The 22,029-nt window shown below is 45.0% G+C and overlaps 2 protein-coding genes across 4 annotated transcripts in view; both read left to right on the top strand.

Moving 5' to 3' along the window:
* LOC102261631 (paralemmin-2) overlaps positions 1 to 22,029 on the top strand; it is a 382,189-nt gene that overhangs the window by 91,060 nt on the left and 269,100 nt on the right. For 2 of the 3 annotated variants that reach the window (XM_014534410.1, XM_014534409.1), the window contains exon 1: positions 160 to 209. Coding sequence is in view for 1 of the 3 variants with exons in the window: in XM_005859770.2 (XP_005859832.2) it covers positions 164 to 209 (46 nt within the window). In the remaining 2 variants the exon portion in view is untranslated. Of the gene's footprint in view, positions 1 to 159; positions 210 to 22,029 lie in introns of those variants that run through there. The other variant, XM_005859770.2, reaches the window with a different exon arrangement.
* Positions 8,033 to 8,596, top strand: LOC102261337 (40S ribosomal protein S11). Its single transcript, XM_005859768.2, has one exon. It carries the CDS (start codon positions 8,071 to 8,073, stop codon positions 8,536 to 8,538), a length of 468 nt encoding a protein of 155 aa, XP_005859830.2. The 5' UTR covers positions 8,033 to 8,070; the 3' UTR covers positions 8,539 to 8,596.

Genomic DNA, 22,029 nt, shown 5'->3' with positions numbered 1-22,029 from the left:
CTGCCCGCAGCCCCCTGAGCGGATCCCGGCTGCCCCTCGGCTCTCCCCGAGTGTATCTGAGCGCCCCCCCCCGCCCCCGCGAAGTGCCCATCAATTTCCTTGAGTGACTACAGCGTGTGTGTTTTTTCTCTCTCCTTTCCCCTCCCTGTGTGCCCTTCTCCAGGATGGCAGAGGCAGAATTGCACAAGGAAAGGCTGCAAGCCATAGCCGTAAGTCCACTTTCATTTTATTTTCTTGCTCTATTGTCTGGGATGCAAAGGGACCTGGAGTGTTTTGGGCCATCGACATTCCAGCACAGTAGCCGCGGGGCATGTGTTGGGGGGGATAAAAGTCTGTCAGGGCTCAGCTCTGCTGCTTTTTCTTTTACAAGATTGAAACCCCCCAGGCGCGCGTTGGGCTGGGGATTTGAATGTGGAAAATTGGCTTAGAAATAAGATGCTACTGGGCTTTGGGGAAAGACTAAACAGACACTTGGTTGGAGGGAGATGCTGGGAGTGGGGGCGCTGGGGCGGGGGGCGGTGATTCCTGGAATATTATCACCCAGTGCTCAGGGATACCTCTGACTTCATACACTGGAGAGCGAGAGCTCAGTGACCAGAACGGCGCTGCCATCCCCTCTGCGGAAACGGTTCTCTGCTAAGTGGAAAACCAGCAGCCGGCCCCGCTGCCAGCCACGCGGTAGAACCTCCTCCCTGAAACCAGGCAGGAGCGTTAATTTTCCCTGTTCTACTTGATATTGACAAGGGCACTGGCCCAAGCCACCACCCTGGAAGGGTCTGGGGATTTCTCATAGCTTATGTGGGTCCTGGGAATAATATTCCAACAGAACCTCTCTCTTATGGATATGGATAATATAAAAACCTACTTTCAGCATACAAAGGAGCAACCAGTTTTGGCTAATTGTATATGCACTTTCAGAAAAGTGTACCCATATGTATTTTGAGAGAGAGAGAGAGAGAGAGAACTCTCGGAGACTGCCTAGATTTGAGCAAGCTTCCACAGTGTTGCCAATGATCTACAGATGTGGTATTTTTACTGGAGCCACCACAGCTGGATTATATATTTCCTTTGCAGATGAGGGAATGATTACTGCTGCTATATGAAATAATAACAATTAAAAGAGAAGGTCTGTTAACATATTGGCATACAGGAATCTCCAGACATTTTTCTACTTAAGTACTTTTCTTTCCCCCCTTTTGGTCCAGGAGTTCCCTGGAAACACATAAATTTATTGGAGAAATAGTGTGTAATGTTTTGGAAGCAACGCGTATTAAAGTGTTTTTAAAATCCTTTGGACGGCTTCTTCATTGGGAAAAGGGCATGCAGGCCCTTCTTTTTTAAAAGAAGCATTTGATATGATGTCCGTGGCTCTGAGACCCTCTTTATCAAACTCTTCAAGTCGTAAATGTCTTAGAGAGTTCACCCCTGAAGTGAGAGAGTTGGTTGGCAATGTTGAAATGCTGTGGTTTGCCCATCGAGCAATCTTTGAGTTCTGGTCCTCAGAGCTCAGGAGGGCTGCTCTTTCTTTTCTGTCCCTTCCCCTTTTGTGCATGTGGATCTTGATGGTTAACGAAGTTGTTTCTGGTTTCTGAAGTGAGCGGCCAGGCAGTGTGGCCAGTGTGGCGTGCGCTCGATAAGAATGGAGACATTCAGTTATTGGTGCCATGTAGCTGGTGGGTGTTTTTATATCAACTGAATAATAGGCTGCTTGAACCGTCCCTGAAGTGGCTGCTCCAGAGAACAGTGGGTTGCCCCCACAGGCTGCTGCTGAAAGTGCCCAACAGTTGGCACAGTTTCTGCCTTTGCACGACCAGCTTTGCTGGATGCCCGAGGAACAGCTGAGCTTCATGAAAGGACTTGCTTTCTGAATGGGGAGCCAGGAGCAGCCAACACCGGGGCCACCCCTTTCCAAGCGGGTTGAGTAATCCCAGTAGGGCCCAGTAGAGTTTCGAGAAAGATCTAGACAGTCTTTTAGAATTCTCCTGAGTGTGTGCGAAGAATAAACACAAATACTCCTGCTTGTTTAGTTATGGACTTGAGTTTCCCTAGGTACTGGGAAGCTATTGATGATTCTCTTGAATGTATCAGCCTTAATGCATTACAGGGTCCCCCCAAAATGTATCGACAGTGTTGATTAAAATACATTTCACTTAACAGCTATCAGTTGTTAAAGTGTGTATACATTTTTTGGGGGGACACCCTGTATATGTTATTGTCAGTGCAGGTTTTCTAACAGTGAAATCACTCTGTAAGTGTGTGTGTGATTGTGTGTGTGATTTTGTGTGTGTGTGTGTGTGTGTGTGTGAGAGAGAGAGAGAGAGAGAGAGAGAGAGAGAGGAGTGGGAGTGGGGGTCTTGTGACCATATCAGTCATTCACTTTATGCTGTGCTTTGGCTTTAGTGCACACTCTCCAATCCAGCAAACCCTGCCTCTGCCACCTTCTTGCAGTGTTCAAGGGTCCCTGAGGCGCTCAGAAGCCTGCCCTCAGAGCCTCGCTCTCCTGGAGTCTCAATGGAGATGGGAGGGAGGATGAGGACGAGTCCTCACCTCTTCACCAGCTTGGGCTCCTCTCCAAGAGGCAGAGCAGATAGACTGGGACTACAGTCAGTAGGTCTGGGGCAGTCTTTAGTCCGGATCTCAGTTCCGTCATCTGGAAGATGGACTCATGAGTTCTACCTATCTATGGCATAGGAGGTGAAGTACCTGGCAATACAGTTGCCATTGGATGGTGTTGAGGCAGAGCCCCCAATTCCTGTCAGCACTGCTGCCTTGTCCTGTGGGGGTCAGAGGCAACCTGTCTGAAGGGGAAAGTCTGAATAGCCATTTTTATCCTCTCCTTTCACTCACCGAAGGCCAAGGTTCTGTTCAGAGTCACTTCCTCTGGCTGCTTCAGACACAGGTGCAGTGACGTCACCTGAGGGTTCATTCAACATGTACTTGCAGAATGCTTCCCCTGGGAAGTTACTGGCAACACCCAAAAGTCAGTGTCGCCACGTTTCAGCCACCAGAGGGAAGATTTTACCCTTTGTGCACGGAAGTTCTGGAAGGTCTTGTGAGCAGCATACCTGTCATCTGAGGAGAATGAAATACCCCCAAACTCTGGCTCTTTAACCGAATCTTCCAGTTGAGTCCAGAGACCAGTCGATGAGCACAGATGTATCTCATTCTGTTTCCTGCCAAAAGCAGCACAAAGTCCATCTTTGATCACTGTCTCTGTTCGCAGGTGCCCCTTTCCTCTGTAGGGACACTCCCCACTCCCAAAGCTGTAAAGTTAAGAGACAGCAAAATGCTTCTGTGGCAGAAGGAATGTGATTGACAAATCCAGTGATTGGTAATACAATTGTCATTTATGGAACATTATTCACCAAGGCACGGTGTGATATGCATTTGTTTGTTTTTTAACCTTAAGCTGTTAACAGTCTAATGAAGGGAATAGAAAAGCACATAAACAATACAGTACAGAGCCAGGAGCCCTGATGCAAATGAGCACACACGTGGGGCATGTAAACCAACTTGGAGCACCTGTGAACACTTCCCCAGAGAGGAGACATTTGAGCAAGGTTTGAATTGGGGGTAAAATAAAATATAAAGTAACAGCATAACCTTCCCAATGAGCAGAAGGCATTTACTTATTTGTTTGTTGTCAGGTTTTTTTTTATTATTTATTTGGATCAGTTAGTATGAGAAAGGAAAAGCCAAAGACATGAAGAAGTTAAGTCAGTCAGCAATGGTACAAGCTCAGTAATGAGACTGAAGTGCATTTTAACACCCACTCTGTCATTTAATCCTAATAACAAACTGATGAGGTGGGAACAACTATGTTACCCATGTTTTATAGATGAAGAGCCCAACATTAACAGATAGTGTCAAGCCAGGATTTGAACCCACACTGCAGGGCACTGGAGCCCCTATATTGACGATTACTCTGAGCTGCTCCCAGGATGGTGGCAGCCTCTCACGATTTTCCCGTGAGCTCACTGTGCAGCTGTTTCTAGCAGCCTCAGTGTGTGCCCATGCGGGAGAAGCAGGCTGACTCAGTAGCACTGGGGAAGTCTGAGACCAACCAGGAGGCCCACATCCTTTTGAGAATCTTCCAAGCTGAGTTTCAGTGCGTGTGCCCATGCGGGAGAAGCAGGCTGACTCAGTAGCATTGGGAAAGTCCGAGACCAACCAGGAGGCCCACATCCTTATAGAATCTTCCAAGCTGAGTTTCAGTGTATGGGAACACCCGATGGAAGCTGGAACTGAATGAGTAACATTCCCTTGGGGAAGAAGTGCTGGGTCTCAATGGAAACCAACTCTCGGGGAAGATGTGATATCTGCACATCCAAGAGGAAGAGGGTTTTCCTTGGGCACATGCCAAGATAACTAAATATCACAGAGCTGGTCTTGGGCAAAAGTCCTCAGAGCCAAATGGACAAGGCCTCCGGCCTGCTCCAGGGACCAACGTGAGTGTGTGCCTATGTGCTGAGATAGGAAATGTCAATGTCGCCTACACTCTGTCTTTAGTAAACGTTGTCATTTAATCAGAACCCACTCTATGGAATAATAAAAATGATCTTTTGCATTTGTACAGCACTTTATGTTTTCTAAAAGCAACCTACACATTACCTTAATTCTGAACTGTTCGAGGTAGGTCTCATTATCTCCACTTTACCATTGAACATGCAGAGCTATCCAAGCTCACACAATGAAATGTGGAGGAAGTGTATTGAGTCCAGGCTCTCCTGACTCTCAATTCTTTGTGTTAGCAGCACAGCTGGCCTTGGATGGGCGCTCTGCTAGGGGTTGGAGCTGCCATAGGATCCTTCTGAGCTAGAGTCCTAGGAGGGTGGGGGAAGGAATGGGGTGAGTTTGGGGTTAGGTGGGCCTGGATGTGCCTCTTCGGAATCTGCCCTTTTCTGAGTCTCACTTTGGGCCCCTGTCCCTCTTGAAACTCTTGCCTGAAGGGTGGGGGTAGTGGGTCTGTGGCTCTACCTTACCCTGTTTTCTGTTGAGAAAGCCTGTGTGTAGGTGGGTAGTGCAGGCTGGCCCAGCCCTGCAATTTGCAGAGAAACACTTTTGGTGTTTCCTTGGATTCATCTCTCAGCGCCTCTTCATAAGGCCTTACGTACCAGGGTTGGAGTGTGGGACCAGGGGCCAAGGAAGCCAAGCAGCAGGCTTTTCCCCAAGCCTCTTAGATGGGCCTGCAGAGCCTGAGCAAAAGATCCAGCCCAGCCCCACTCCCCAGGTTAACAGACTTAAACCCAAGGCTACAGTCACAAAAATGACAAGATTATGGGGCCACCCCCATACATGTGCCCTGTGAATCTCTGCCAGTGGCAGGCAGCTGGCAAAGGACTGGAGAATTGAATATGCTGGCCCCTTATTTGTTATCTTCCATCTCAGAGACACAGGTGATGCCCTCCTTCTAAAGTTCCAAGTCAAGACCCCCCAAAAATGGGTTGTCCAGGACATTGGTGCTGAGGAAGGGTTCACCCCAGCTGAGTCTGTAGGGCCACCCAGCAGATAGTTAACACTTGGAGCCCCTTTGGAGCCATTGCCAGCTCTGGGAGTGCTGAGGCAGGCCTTGCACAAACATTCACAAGGGTCATACACCTCTCTAGATGCTTTTTTTGGGGGGAGGGGGGTACCTCTGAGTAGTTCGGGCTTTAGCTTCTTGGGCCAAAGAGCAGTTTTTTGGGCAAGGGCCTGAGAAATATAGCAGTCATTATTAAAAAGCCACCAGGAGGTGTGTGGGTTACAATTTGTCAATATTTAGAGGAAAACCAGGGCTCAGTAGAGGCAACTCTACATTTCTTTGGGGCTACTCAACACTACTGGGAACCCTGCTGTTGGTCCTTTGAAGTACCCACATTTTATCACTGATCCCTTGGCAGTAAGAGTTGGTCATCATGTGGTATGACATTGACTGAGACATCAAATGGGCATTGACCATGGTCCCTTGGGCTGGCAGCACAAGTTAATGAGCATGGATTCTGGTGTCCAAAGCCTTGGCTCAAGTTTGGCTGTTCTATTAGTGTCTGTATGACCTTCCTGTGTCTCGGTTTCCTCATCTGTCAAATGGGCATAATGATCTTGCCCACCTCATGGAATTACTGTGAAAGTTATTTGAGAATTTAATGTGAAATGATCAGAGCAAGGATGCAGGAAAAAAGTGTTCTATTTATAAGTGAATCAACAAATCATAACTCATGCATCTTTGCACAGAAAATGGACACCAGGGCTAAAGATGAAGTCAATTCAACTCAACATTTTTGCCAAGCTGGGAAATTTCAGATGAATATAGTAACTGCTGACAGTTTCCAACACATGAGGAGAGTAATAACAATAAAAAGAATTGTGTATGGTGGGCAGGAGGTGCAAAAGGCTCCGGTGGCCAGCATGTAACATAAATGAGTGACACAGACCGAGTGGGAAATTGTGAGAACCTGGAAGGCAGATACAGTTTTGATACAGTTCATTTATACCATGTGAGAATGTGGACACAATAAAATTTCTTTCGGTCAACAGGTCGACCTTTTGTGACCTCCAGATGTAGGTAGAGCTTGAACTTTACAATGTGCTTTCCTTATGCTTAACTTATTTGAATGTCATAAGGATACCGCACGCCCTAGATCTTTCATAATGTTACAACAGCAGGTTGCATTTTCACCAGGACTTTGTGAGTTTGGTCTCCAAATATTTGGATCATTGGGGAAAAAGTGCTTTTTGCTATATCTTTTGATATTATGTCAGCTCCTTGCAATCACTGACATTGTATCTCAGAATACTCCCATCTAGGTAGGTGATTGCTGTCTCAAAATTAACAGAAAAATTTAAAAGACAATTAGTACCTTGAAGTGAGAAAGTCCTGTTATTACAGAAATATCTTTAAGAACAAGGTATGCAAACCGGTTTGGCTCAGTGGATAGAGCGTTGGCCTGTGGACTGAGGGGTCCCGGGTTCGATTCCTGTCGAGGGCATGTACCTTGGTTGCAGGAACATCCCCAGTAGGGCGTGTGCAGGAGGCAGCCAATCGATGTTTCTCTCCCATCGATGTTTCTAACTCTCTATCCCTCTCCCTTCCTCTCTGTAAAAAAAAATCAATAAAATATATTTAAAAAAAGAACAAGGTATGCAAATCTGAGCCTATCACATATCACCCAGGGTGTGTGAGATGATTTCAATGTATTAGTCTCAAGTAATAGACAATATAGGGACATCCAGTTGGCTCAGAACTTCTAATACTAGGAGCAACTTGGGCATAGACTTTTTGCCAGAAATGGAGGAACACAGATTCTCAAACTTCAGGGCATTAGGATCATCTGGAGGGCTCTGTAAAACACAGATTGCTGGACCTCACTCCCAGAGTGTTTTTGGGGTCAGTAGGTCTGGGGTGAGGCCTGAGAATTTGCATTTCTAACAAGTGCCCAGGGGTGCTGCTCCCAGCTCTAGCTGCTGCTCTGGGACATACACTTTGAGATCCCTGATGAAGAGGTAGAAGACACATGGCCTGAGTCGTGATACGGGCCACATGCCTGTCGTGACATGCTCAAGGGTTTGTGACGTGTGTATATTTTGAAGAAGTGACATGGAATAAAAGACCACATTCGGTCTTAATTAGTGAGAGCTTAAACATAGCTCACTTTGAGAGAGATGGAATTGTGTTCCTTTCACATCAAGAGGAGGTCTTTGTCTTGGGACTTGCTTTAATTTATTTAAATAAAGTGAATCTTTTCTGACTACTGGTCACTTAAAGATACCTGTTGGAAGGGTCTGCTTGGGACTGGCTGATCAAAACGATGGGCAGCAAAACTCACTTGGGGAGGTCCTAGGGGTTGCCTTGGTGAGATAGGAAGTCATGCAGTAGAGCAGACACCCAGCAGTGCAGTGGGAAGCCTTTTGAGAGAGATGTACCATACCTATTACGATGCCATAGATGGAGAGGTCCCCTAGCAGATCAGCCAATCAAGCCTTGTGGCAACCACTCCAGCCTGCAGACGCTGCATCTCAATGCAGCTGCTTTGCCTGTGGGCAACTCTAGCAAGATGCCGGGAGGGGTTTTCTTTTTTTCAAGCGGCCGGGAAGATGGCGGACATTCAGACGGAGCGAGCCTACCAGAAGCAGCCCACCATCTTCCAAAACAAGAAGAGGGTCCTGCCGGGAGAGACCGGCAAAGAGAAGCTCCCTCGATACTACAAGAACATCGGCCTGGGGTTCAAGACGCCCAAGGAGGCCATTGAGGGCACCTACATTGACAAGAAATGCCCCTTTACCGGTAATGTCTCCATCCAAGGGCGCATCTTGTCCGGCGTGGTGACCAAGATGAAGATGCAGAGGACCATTGTCATCCGCCGAGACTACCTCCACTACATCCGGAAGTACAACCGCTTCGAGAAGCGCCACAAGAACATGTCAGTGCACCTGTCCCCCTGCTTCAGAGATGTGCAGATCGGCGACATCGTCACCGTGGGTGAGTGCCGCCCCCTGAGCAAGACTGTGCGCTTCAACGTGCTCAAGGTCACCAAGGCCGCCAGCACTAAGAAGAAGTTCTGAGCTGGCTACCCGCCCCCACCCCAACCAAATAAAGTAATTTTCTCAGTCAAAAAAAAAAGATGCCGGGAGGGGCAGTAACTGAGGTTTGTTTACTTAATGATGGTCAGTGATTCTCCTAAGACAGTCTGGGTGCACACAACCATGGCTTGTCGTTGGCTTATCAAAGAGGAGTTTATTCTTGCCGAGATGTCATACAGGCTTCCCTCACTACCCCCCCCCCTTTTTTTTGTAGCAGCCACTGTTTGAGCCAAACCTTCATATTCAGAAGGATTCATCCTCACCCAGACTCTTCTCTGTCTTAAAACACAAAACACAGAGGCCACACCGTACAGATGAGGCCGAAGAGAGCATGGATGGACGGTGGGCAATGGCCGTGGGGTGAACTTCACAGAGGAAAGTGCACATATGAGGGCTGTGGGGTTGGGCGAGTCCCGCACAGCTGAGACCTATTTCTGACAGGAAATGCCAGCAGAAGCAGAGGTTTGTGTGGGGTGGTGCATGCTGGAGCGACATGTGCCCTTGGTTCATTATTATGTCAGTCTTTTTCATTAGTCTCATGTTGAATGAAAATCTTCAAAAGGAGATTATGAAACACATACACACACAGAGACAGAGACCAGCCTATTTCCATAATGCTTGAGCATATGTTAAAAATACTTTGGGGTAAGTCTTTGACTCTAGTATCAGTGCTTCTGTAGCATCATGCGGACTTAGCTAGAAGACAGGAAGGGCAGCCTGGTACCTTTCCCTTGCCTAAGATGGAAGGGGAAAGAAAGCCACATGCTCCCCCAAGATGAAAGGGCGGTGGGCCAGATGTCAGAACAGCTCTCCCTGCCCATCATTTCCCGTCGGGCGGCCTATGTTACTACCCCACGGTCTTTTGGGCTCTTAAGAGTCTGTGCGCTACCAAATGTCTGCAAGGCATGTGTAAAACCTGCCCTCACTTTTTTTGCTGAATTATACTGGTTTACTTACTATTCTAGGTGGGTGGGATTCCCCTCCCCCACCCTTTCTTCTAAATTATAACCAGTCATCTGAGTATTCACTTTATTTTTAAATTCAGGGCTGAAACTTAAAACGTTGAGGGTTATAAAAAAATGTTCTTCTTAAGCAAAAAACATGCTTGAAGATTTAACCCCTTTGGTGGTCGGCAGGGGATCTTCTTCCCTGGAGTTTGAGTGATAATGCCAACAACTTTGAGGCAACTGGATACCACCCGGGGCTTCAGGATTTGGGCAGCTGGGACAGTGTGCCTGTCCCACATGTGACATGATAGATAGGCTGGGGTCTAGGACAGGTGGTGGCTCTTGGCTGAGAGGCATGGAATCAATCCAGTGGCTTCCCCCAGGCTCCTGGTGAGTCTTTTTAAAGTTTAAATTTATTTTATTGCTATTCTTTGCATGTCGCTAAAATCCCTTGAAGTTAAATCTTTTAAAAATCTTAAAATCTAATACTTAAAGGAATATGAAGATTTTTATACAGTTTTGTTGTTAGCCTTTTAGTCTTTAGTTTTTCTCTCTCCCCTCTCCCAAGACAGTGGAAAATACTAAGAAAGGCTCTGGCTCTTTCTTGCTTTCCTTATTCTTTTCTTTTTCAATTACAATGGACATTTATTAGATTCAGTTGTAAAACATAGTGATTAGGTATTTATATATCTTCCGAAGTGACCACCTCAATACGTCTAGTACCCACCTGGCACCATATATATAGTTACTACAGTGTTTTGACTATATTCCCTATGCTATACTCTATATTCCTGCGACTATTTTAATAACTGGCAATTTCTGCTTCTTAATCCCTTTCATGTTTTTCACCCAGCTCCTGAGCCCCCTCTCATCTAGTGACCGCCAGTTTGTTTTCTGTATCTGTGGGTTTGTTTCTGTTTTACTTTGTTCTTTAAGATTCCATGTATAAGTGAAATCATATGGTATCTGTCATTATTATCTGTCTGACTTATTTCTCTTAGATGGACCCTGTAGGTCCATCTATGTTGTCACAAATAGTAAGATTTTATTTTTTTAAGGCTGAGTAATATTCCATTCTATTTATGCACTACATCTTCTTATCCATTTGTCTATCCATGGACACTTAGGTTGCTTCCACATCTTGGCTGTTGTAAATAATGCTGCAATGAACATAGGGGGACATATACATTTTTAATTAGTGTTTTGAATTTCTTCAGATAAGTACCCAGAATTGGAATCACTGGGTCACAAGGCAGCTCCATTTCTAATTATTTTAGGTAACTCCACACTGCTTTCCACAGTGACTGCACCAATCTGCATTCCTACCAACCCTGCACGAGGGTTCCCATTTCTCCACAGCCTCTCCGACACCTATTTTTTGTTGATTTATTGATGATAGCCATTCTAAAAGGTGTGAGGTGATATCTCATTGTGGTTTTAATTTGCATTTCTCTGATGATTAGTGACATTAAACATCTTTTCATTTGTCTATTGGCCATCTGTATATCCTCTTTGGAGAAATGTCTGTTCAGGTCCTCTGCCCATTTGTTAATCAGATTGTTTGTTTTTGGTGTGAAATTGTATGAGTCCCTTAGTTTTTTTTAATATTAACCCTTTATCTGAGTTTCAGTGGCCTGACTTGTCAATCAGATTTGGTAATACTTGCTGCCTGTAATGGGATAGGAAGTGGTTTGAAAATTTCTTTGCCCCAGTAGAACTGCGAGGCATGTAAGATCTAAAAAGTGGAAAACCATATGGAGGTTCCTTAAGATGTTAAAATAGAACTAGCATTTGATCCAGCAATCCTACTTCTAGGTATATATACCAAGGAAATAAAATCACTCTCTCAGAGAGATATCTACACTCATATGTTCATTGCAGCATTATTCATAGTAGCCAAGATATGGAAAAACCTGTGTCTATTGACAGATGAATGGGTAAAGAAAACGTGGTATATATCTACAATGGAATATTACTTAGCCCTAAAAAATAAGAAAATTATGCCATTTGTGACCATGTGAATCTACCTTGCAGACATTATGCTAAGTGAAATATGCCAGACACAGAAAGACAAATACCATATGATCTTACTTACATTGTAATCTTAAAAAAAGTCAAAGTCAAACTTACAGTAGTAACTAAGAGTAGATTGGTGGTTACCAGAGGCTAGGGGGTGGGGAAAAGAAGAGATATTGATCAAAGGGCACAACTTTAAGTTATAAATGAATAAATTCTGGAGACCTAATGTGCAGCATGATGACTATAGTAAAAAAAAATGTTATACACTTGAAATTTGTTGAGAGAGTAGATCTCAAGTGTTCTCATGACACACAAGGAAATGGTAACTGGGGAGATGGATGCATTAATTAGCTTGATTATAGTCATCATTTCATAATATATGTATATCAAGAGATCATGTACACCTTAAATATATACAATTTTTTTGGTCAACCATATCTCATTAAAGCTAGAAGACATGATCAACTAGGAAATACAAAGCTCTTAAAGTTCACAGGTAATATGGGTGGACCCGAGAGGAAATACTGCTACTCCTACAAACAAGTAAAATCCCACTGCAGAATAGTGAGTAGCCCACCATCGTGAGCCCATCATCTCTCCATCTCAACTTGTCACTGTGTCTGCCTGTGGATGAGTCCAGCCTTCCGTCTGCTCCAAGCCTGGGTCCACAGAGAAAAGCTGGAAGCAGAGTGGCTTAGCAGTGGAGGGACAGGAGCAGGACATCACTCATAGGGAGACGGGGCACACGGGAGCTCAGAAAGCGAGCAAAAGATGGGAATTTTGTCCTGTAGCTTCTTGTCAGGGGAGAGAGGAAGGGCCTCACAGTTCCTAAGAGCTTCCTTGTGCCAGACACCCTGCTGAACCGCCTACACCAGGCGTTTGAAACCAGATATGCACAGGTGCCAGGTTGATTTAACCTCTGAGTTTTGGGGACTGTGGTGCCCAGGAGAGGATGTGCTCCTCCGGGGACAGGCAGTGCTCACCTCCAGCTGATGGTCCTTGGAGGGAATACAAGCCCAGGACCTTCTCCTTTTTCAAAAGAACCTGGGATGCTAGCTTTGTTGTTGTTGTTAATACCCTTTAGTGTATGGGCCGATTCTCTACCCACTGAACCAAACTGGCTAGGGCCACATCTGTGAATTTTAACATGTGTGGAGTTGTATAACCACCAGAAGTCATGATACGGAACAGCCCTCAGAACTCCCCCCAGGAAGTACTCACTGTGTTTTAAATCGTGTCAAACACTGCAATGTAAGTACTTCTGCTTGGCCCAACTTGGCACCCCGACTTGAAGGATTCTGAGGACAGTTAGGAGTGGGAGGGTAAACCAGAACAAGAAACTGGGGTTCCCAGTCTTTGGTGGATGACTGTTTCATAATAAATACCCCTCCCATACCTATAACGAATGTGTGCTTTTCCCCACCAACTACCTTCTGCTCTAGCCTGGCTCCTTTTTTCACTGTCCTCTACCAGGGGCATCACATTTAGCAACTAAAAATAGCAGGATGCCAGTTACTACATGGGACAGACTTTTATATTAAAAAATTACTTGTTGGTTTAAATGGTGTCCCGTATTTTATCTGGCAACCTCATCCCCTTCACATACACTCTGCATTCACAGCTGTGTTCAGAACCCACTTTCTCCAGGTCTGTGCTTCACTCCTCCATGGTGACTGTGAAAATACTCAGTTTTAAATTATAACGTGTTTGTAGGGAGGTAGGATATGTATTGGAAGGTTAAGCCCTGCCTCCTCAGCCCTGGCTGGTGTGGTTCAGTTGGTTGAACATTGTCCCATGCACTGAGAGGTCGCTGGTTCAATTCTTAATCAGGGCACATGCTCCGGGTGCTGGCTTGATCCCCAGTAGGGGGCATGCAGTAGGCAGTCATTTGGTGTTTCTCTCCCTCTTTCTTCCTCTCGCTCAAAAATCAATAAAAACATTTTTTTAAGAGTGCCTCCTCTATACATTAATGTGTTTTCAAGCAATGTGTCGTGACCATTCGACATATCCTTTCTGGAGAATAAGAAATGGCCTAATGTGTGCTTGAGGGAGGAATGCAACTGGATTTCAGAAATTGGTGCGTTTCCCAGCCACTGTCCGCCCCCTACCCTTGGCCCAACCTTGAGATAATGTAAAATTGCAAAGACTAAACAAGAAGTTTGTTCACACTGGGTTGAGTTTATATATACCACTGGAATGCTAGCCTTCAGCAAGCCATATATCTTATACTACATTGAGCAAGATGGGGCCTTGTGGTGTGTTGCAAATGAAGCACGCAGTAGTTACAGCCAGCTCATTCCCAGCCTGGGTGTTTTGGTAGTGAGTGCTGTGATGGTTGATTTATTTGTCTTGTTTGTTTGTTCTTTCATTGATCAATTTTACTGGTGTGCTCTCAGAACTACTAGGAGACAAGAAGGGAAATCAATATTATATGGCAGTTTCAGAATTAACAATGAGTGGAAATTCCAATTTGCTGTCTAGTCCAAGGGCCAGAAAACAATTGCCCGTGAGCAATGCATGGTTGATACATTTCTTAGTGGTTGGGAAAAAAAATTTAAGAATATGTTATGACATGTGGAAATTATATGAAATTCCGATTTCAGTGTCCACAGATAAAGTTTTATTGGAACACAGCCATTCCCCGTCATTTATGTATTGTGGTCGGCTGACTTCATGCTGGGCAGAGCTGGGTAGTCCCAACAGAGACCCTATGGCCTGCAAAGCCTAAGATATTCACCATCTGACCCTTTATAGAAAAACTTCGCCAACCTTTGCTCTGGATAGCACATCTTCTATGAGGCTCTAGGAATCTTTTAGCTAAAGAAATAACCGTTGTCTCCTTGCTGGCAGTCAAAACAAGAAGACATGTCTGACAACCTTTTCACTGTTTTTAGGGCTGCCACTGTGAGAAACTTGCATTCACTAAAGAGCTCGCGTGGGAGTTTTGCTACTGTAGGGTTTTCTTGTAGACTATCCTTCCTCTCTAAGCCAACTGAAGGTTGTTTTCTTTCGAAAGCCAGAAACTCTGATCTCTTAGAGGTAATGGTTTGGCCCATCTAAACATGTCATGACATTTAAAAGCATTTTTTTCTATTGCTAGAGCCTGAGAGGGTAGAGGAAAAGCATCGCTGATTCTCGAGATCATTTTTCTTTCTCCCCAGAAATTGCTAAAACTCTCATTCTGCTCCCCTGGGGACTTTAAGGGCCAAGTGTCAGAATGGGAGTCAAAGAACACGCCCACAATATTCCCTGAGTCTGAGCAGGAAGCCAGGAAAGAGTAACTGACCAGCCATCTCCACATTCGTCACGGGTTAGCCCTTCACTAGGGGTCAGTAACCTCATGGAGCCCGTAGGGCCAATGCCTGCATTTGCACATGGCATGACCTCAGGAACAAGCTGCTGGTGGCCTACGGTGGCAGAGTCCACTCTGGCCTCTGAGTCATCCCGTGTTTCCTTTCTGCCCCCATTCCCTTTCTTGTTCAAAAGGGCCAGCTGCGATTTTGATTCTCGTCTTCCTGGAAATTTACAAAGGGACTTTGGTGCTTTAGTAAATATTTTCAACTTGCCCAAGGTTCTGGAAGATAGCAGAGCCATAATTGTGAAATCAGGTTAAAAAAATGATGAATGCAGTACTTGGGCTGGCCACAGGAACACGCTGGACTGAGTAGTGGCGTGGACACTCATGGCTGCTCACTCTGCAGATGGATGGCTTTTCCCTTCTGGTCTTCTGTACACTTGACCATGACATTCTCTATCTGGGCTACTTCTGAGAAGCTGCTTGGAGAACAGGAAGCCAACCCTGTCATGCAGGGTTTCTCAACTGTGGCACTATTGACAGTTTAGACCAGATCCTTCTTTGCCATGGGAGGCTGTCCTCTGCATTGTGAGATGGTTAGCAGTATCCTGGGTCTCTATCTAATACAGCCGTGGGCAAACTACGGCCCGCGGGCCGGATCAGGCCCGTTTGAAATGAATAAAACTAAAAAAAAAAAAAAGACCGTACCCTTTTATGTAATGATGTTTACTTTGAATTTATATTAGTTCACACAAACACTCCATCCATGCTTTTGTTCCGGCCCTCCGGTCCAGTTTAAGAACCCATTGTGGCCCTCGAGTCAAAAAGTTTGCCCACCCCTGACCTAGTAGATGCCAGTAGCATCTGTGCCACCTCATGACAAGCAAAAACGTCCCTAGACATTGCTAAATGTTCCCGGGGGGACAAAGCAAACCCTTAGAGAACTACTGATGTAGTAAAACATTAGGGGGTGACCAGCTGTATTTTCCATACTTCAGCATTAATGATTCGTTGCATTAAGTATTTACTTTCATCTTTATGGATTCCTTAGGGAGTCCGTGGGGATTCGTTCATTTAGGCTAAATGATGAATACAGTGCGGATTCATTCATTTAGGCTTGAAGCTTTTTTTATTTTCCAGAATTTCCCATGAAAATGCAAGTTTCTCAAAAAGGGTAAAGCTTCAAGCTTAATGGCAAATGGTTTTCATCCGTGTGTCAACTCTGACTGACAGGTAGTAGTGTCCATAGTCCCCATCCCCATTGCATACCTTACTCTGGACCACCAGGGAAGGGGGCATGCACGTGAGCCAGGAGCCTTGGGGTTAATTATTGCTACATGTGGATTTCATAATAAAAACAACAAACAAAAATGCGCCATCTCTAATTTAGTTCCCTCTGAAACGAAAGTTACCAGATTCCAAAATGTGCAGTGGACTTTGTACCTGTGGTTTGCACCGAATGAACACTTCAGGGTTCTACTCCATTTGACTATTGTGGTTCCCCCAGTTCTTTCCCCCTTGGATTATTTAAAAGCTTTACTCATTTCCTAGGGCTGCCATACAGAATGCCACAAATGGGTGGCTAGAACAACAGAAATGTATTGTCTCACAGTTCAGGAGGCTAGAAGTGTGAGAGCAGGGGTCAGTAGAATCGGTTCCTTCTGAGGGCTGTGAGGAAGGATCTGCCCCAGACCTCACTCCTTGACTTGTTGATGGACATCTTCTGCGTGGGTCTCTTTACACCATCTTCTCTGTGTGTATATCTCTGTGTCCAAATTCTCTCTGTTTATAAGTACAGCAGTCATATTGGATTAGGGAACCCTAAGGACATAATTTTGACTTCATTACCTCTCTAAAGACCCTATCTCCAAATAATGTAATGTTCTAAGGTCCTAGCAGTTATTACTTCAATATATCTTTTTTTGGAGGGACACATTCAGACCATAACAGGATGTCTGCATGTTGTCAGCTGGTACCTGCATCTCATGGCCACGGCCATTTGCACCCTACTCTGCTTCTGGCTGTTGCAGTAGAAATTGTGTCCAAGGGAAATGACCTGGGGACCCATAAGTAGTGGGTGCCATTTCCCAAATGCCTCAGACCTTTGCCCTATTTTCACACTCATGACTTCCTTTTAGCACCCATGACCCTCAGCGTCCCATAACCCTCTGTCTCCAGTCAAAGCCTTTTATGTGGAAAGGCCCAGAACAGCATTTCACATGAAGGTGTGATGAAGAAAGTGTAAACATTCCCTCCCGCTGAAAGCCAGTTAAAAAGAGAGGAAAAGCTGTAAACTACGTCACAGGAGCTCAGAATGTCCACTGAGCCACCACCAGGGCTGACTGTGTTGTCCCTCTACTCTCCATCAATAACGAACAAAACATTCTTGGTGGGTTCATGGCTATTCAGAGTTAACAGAATTCTCTCACTTCCATTATCTTCTTGGGGCATTAACAAGCAGAACAAGTATTATTTTCTATATTTTATTGAGGAGAAAACTTTGCTCAGCTCAGCAATTCGTTGGTGCTCATGCAGGGCTATATCATCTGTGTCTCTACGCTGGTGCTCTGTGTTACCTGCTCTGTCAGCTTCCATTTCTCCTCTGGGTCCCTACAATGTGGTTCATGCTGATCCCCTTGCTCTGCTCCAGGGCCCACTCCCAGGCCCTCCCGTCCTCCCCTGAGGGGACCAAAAGTAGCCTGAGACTGAGGAGCATGGTCAGGGTGAGAGTATTCTTTGTTTCAAGTTTTAGGCCGAAGGAGCAGCATGGGCAAAGGCACCAGGCTGGGAAGGAGCAGAGCAGTGTCAGGAAACCACAAGGAGTTGGGCGTTGCTGAAGCATGCTGGGGAATGAGGCTAGAAGGGTAGCGGGTGCTGGCTCATAGAAGTCCAGGTGTGCCAGGACTTGGTCCTGTGGGTGGCAGGAGCCACTGAAGACCCTTGGTTAACGAGAGACTGCTCTGGTGCTGAGATGAGGAAGGGAGCCACTCCAGGTCCCTGAGCGCCCACCCAGGGTTCCGTCATTGCCGGTGCTGGTAGAGTCCTTGGGGCTTCTGAGGTGGCTTCTCTGGTCCTGCTGTGCAGGGGTCAGCTTTAGTTTGCTAAGATCACTCTCTTTATACTGAACCCTAGAAGTAGCATCTTAATCAACTTCAGCTGAAAGCCTTAGAGCCGATGGAAGCCAATTTGGGGTTGGAATGTGAAGGCTATTTCTGGACATTGTGACATCCTGTTCAACTTTCAGAGGAGCCTGGGAATAAAGGGGTGACTCAGTCTGTGAGCTTATTTTTAGAGAAGGCTGAGAACTCAGTCTGGAACCACTCAGAATCCCCATTGCTTACCTATGCAGAATGTGCTGTTGGTGAAGAGATTGCTGAGCAGAAATGCTGTACTTATCACCAACTGAATGTTACTCATGGCCTCCTACACACCAGCCTGAGGTTTATTGGTTTGAAAAGAGGGTGGGAATCAACATAAACAAACCTTTGAGTCAGATGAGCATATGTCGGGGCATTTACATTTGAGAACTGACTTTAGAGCTAAACAGTAATATCGTAAGCATTCCTGTTTAACGGGCATTTAATATGTACTACACGTTATGGGAAGTGCTTTGCAAAAATTTAATAGGAACATCGATACTCTGTTAGCAGTATGGTATTATTACTGTTTTAATAGGTGAGGAAATGTTAACTTAAGGAGGTTAAACACTAGCCTAGGACCAGGTAGCTGAGGCCAGATTTGAACTCAGATTTAGCTCCGAAGCCCATGCAAATGATCACCCTGGGTTTGGCAGACAGATGGTCCATGTGCTGCCACTCTTTGGTTCTGTGTATTACTGATTCATCTTGGAATTATTCCCTGCTCAACTCAGATTTGGCCTCAGGATTCTTCTTAACACAACACTCTAGGTGGCTACTATGGTCAACTGACTAGCATTAGTACTTGAGATAAAGCTCATCTGTCACCTTAGTTTTATCTTTGTATTTACTCAAAATGGATTCTTTAAGTTTGGAGAATTTTTGTTTTTGTTGATTTCTGCAGGCCTATTTATAACCCTTTATTTCCTAGACACTTGTAAGAAATAGAGCATTCAATGCAGTTTCCTTTCGCAGATAGTAGAGACCCTGTATTCTTCAATAGGGAATCCTAACTGCCTTGGAGGGAAGAATGACATTTTAGGACCCAAAGCCTTGGTATGGACAATTGGCTTATGTGTTGATGCCTGTGATGATGATGAGTCAGAGATGGAGAATGAACCTTAAGAACTCAGGCCGTGTATAACAGTCAGTTTTCAAGTCGCCCAGTCTGATTAATAACAACAGGATTGTGAAGTGGGGTGGGGGGTAAGGGTGGGCAGGCCAAGAAAGCAAGGGAGTGGGGCAGACTCTAGGGAACATGCTCCTCTTCCTCAGAGGAAGTCAGCTCAGCAGGCAGGCCTGGTGTCCTTAGAGTACAGCACCAACTGGGGCTGGAGGTCCAAAAGGGAGAAAGCGGCTCCTTAAAAGCAACCTCAGACGAGAGACGGGGAGGGAATCTCCAGGATGGTGGTGAAGGGAGAACTGAGAGTGCAGCCGTGCAACAGGATCAGATAAACCATCTGCCTAGGAGGAAACTGAGCATCAAGAAATAGTAAAAAAAATTACTAACATTTCACAAAAAAATAAACTAAAATAAGGAAAAAAAAAGAAAGAAAAGAAATAGTGATGCAGATGTATGACTTAGAAATGTGGAGGCTACCGTGATTTCTTCAAGATTCCAGATAATTGAGCCAAAACGGGATCGGACAGTGGAAATGGATGGAAGTTAGCACATATGGATTGCCAACACAGGAAACCTTTAATAAAAGTAAAACCTTTTTGCTTTACTTAAAAGAAGTAAAAAGCAAGCTTAAGTCAACAACCACCTGTCAGCCAGGTGCAGGGCCTCAGCCATAGGCCAGGGACTTAGGGTCAAGGGCTCTTCTCTGAAATCTGGTTATCAGAACTGAGGCCAGAGCTCAGGATATAGCTGGAATCAAAATGCTGTTGCCCAGACTAGGTACCCTCTGGTGAACAGTAGCCCCCTCCTCACTGATTTCATCGTGTTGAGCCTCATTTCTGGGGATGTGTGTTATGCACGTTCTAGAGCCTTCAGAATCATTGGGATCTAAGCCAGAAACAGGACTACCTTGGAGATGATTTTAGCTCATCTCCTAAAATGCTGGTGGTTTGCCAAGCAGGGATTTAAAGAGCTGGATGGCTTCACGGAGCTCTGCAACTAGACACATCCTATGTCGTTGTCTCCTCAGCTCAACCTGATGCAGGAGCTGAGGTGTGTCTATGCCCCGCATGGGAAGGATGTAGAAGGCATAAATGCAGCCTGGCACCAACATGTAGGAGCAGGCCCCCCAGGTCTGATCCCCCATTCCTCACCCCGATTCTCCCTCCCATAGCAAACTCGGTGGGAAGAGGAAATGGAGACAGCGGCTTGGAATTCTTAGCATCCCATTCCTCACCCCGATTCTCCCTCCCATAGCAAACTCAGTGGGAAGAGGAAATGGAGAATTCTTAGCATATGCATTTGATGGATATGTGCTCCTTGGGAGTTAAAGAAGTAAATGAGGTTAACGGATCTCTAAACGAAGGCGGTGGCCATAAATATACTCGTTGGTGCTTGACGCCCCATGGCTGTGTCCCAGACCAAGCCCTGGGAATCCAAAGAAAATCAAAGACAGTCACATAACAGCCTTTCTGGCCACCCTTGGAGCCCCACCTTCTCCCAGGCAGCTACAGAGAAAGACAACTCGCAGCCCGGCTCTGACAGCTGGATTGGATGGCTGAGTTGTGGCCATTGCTATTGCCAAAACCGCTTGGATTGTTTCCCTGGGGGGCTGAAGGATGGAGCCAAGTTTCCTGCTTTACCCTGAGTTAAGCAGAAATCTTCACCTGCCTGGGTGTTGTTATGTCTGTGTCACCACAGCACTGGAGAAAATGCGTTACAACCTCCTGCAGTTTCTTTCATGAAACGAAGCATGGAATCAAGGAAATCAGAGAGTCAGCATGGCATCACAGTGGGTCAGAAATAGTGTCATCTGCATATTTTGATTATATTTGAAAATTCAGTTAACACACAATTGGAGTTCAGTTAATTAACTCCACGCCATACTAACAGGTTGGATTTGAATGGCTCTGCATTTCAAGTAGCTTCTTCCTCCAAAATAATATTTATAGGCCCAACAGGAGCCTACCATTCTAATGGTGAAATCACAGAACTTGGTTGTTTCCCCTCATTTTTCAACAGTTATTATTTAGGTAGTAGTAATGAAATCAAGCAGTCAGCATTTAACTATTTTGTAGATGAGGTTAATTTGTCAGTTTCCCGCCAATCTTCCATTATTACTTCCAGTACATTTTCCTGGTTAGCTGACAAATCAGAATGGTAATGTTGGTAGAGCAAAGAGGACTGGCAAAGTTTATTTCTGAGGATTTTACCCAAATCATAATTGGTTGATTGTTTTTTTTCTTTCGATTTTTCAAGACAAAGAATTTTTAATTTCCTTATTTTTTTATTCTAAACAAAATGTGAAATTTACAAAAAAGTAAAAAGATCCTGACTGATGTGTCTCAATGGTTAGAGCATTGGCCCACACACTGGAGGGTCAAGGGTTCGATTCCTGGTCAAGGGCACATACCTGGGTTGCGGGTTCACTCCCTGCCTCTGGTTGGGGAGCGTGGGGGAGGCAACCAGTTGATATGTCTCCCTTTCCCTCCCTCTCCTTCAGTTGCTCTGAAAAACAATGGAAAAAGTATCCTCAGGTGAGGATTTAAAAACTTTTTTTAAGTTAAATATTTATTTTTTAAAAACTAAAAAGAATGAAATAAGCTAAAAGTGCTTAGCATGGGGCCTGATAGTCAATAAATATCTTAACATTTTAAAAGAAAAAAAAATGCTTATAATCTCAACACCAAACAAATCTGGGGGGTGGTTCTTTGCATAGATTTTATAGTTTTAATTATAGTTCCTCCATATATATTTTACTTTGAGCATTTTCATTTAACCTTTTCATGAACATTGCCTTATACTGTTACAAACTCTTCTTAGATATCATATTATTTGGTTATAGAATCGTTAGTTAGGAGTACATTAGGCTATGAGTCTTAGAAAACCTGAGAAATAGTAGCTTAAGGGATTTTTTAGTTTCATGGGAGAAGCAATTGGGCCAGCTCTGGAGGC

Source organism: Myotis brandtii, unplaced genomic scaffold (assembly GCF_000412655.1).
Source record: "Myotis brandtii unplaced genomic scaffold, ASM41265v1 scaffold13, whole genome shotgun sequence".
NCBI lineage: Eukaryota > Metazoa > Chordata > Mammalia > Chiroptera > Vespertilionidae > Myotis > Myotis brandtii.
This window is presented reverse-complemented; position numbering and strand designations above follow the sequence as displayed.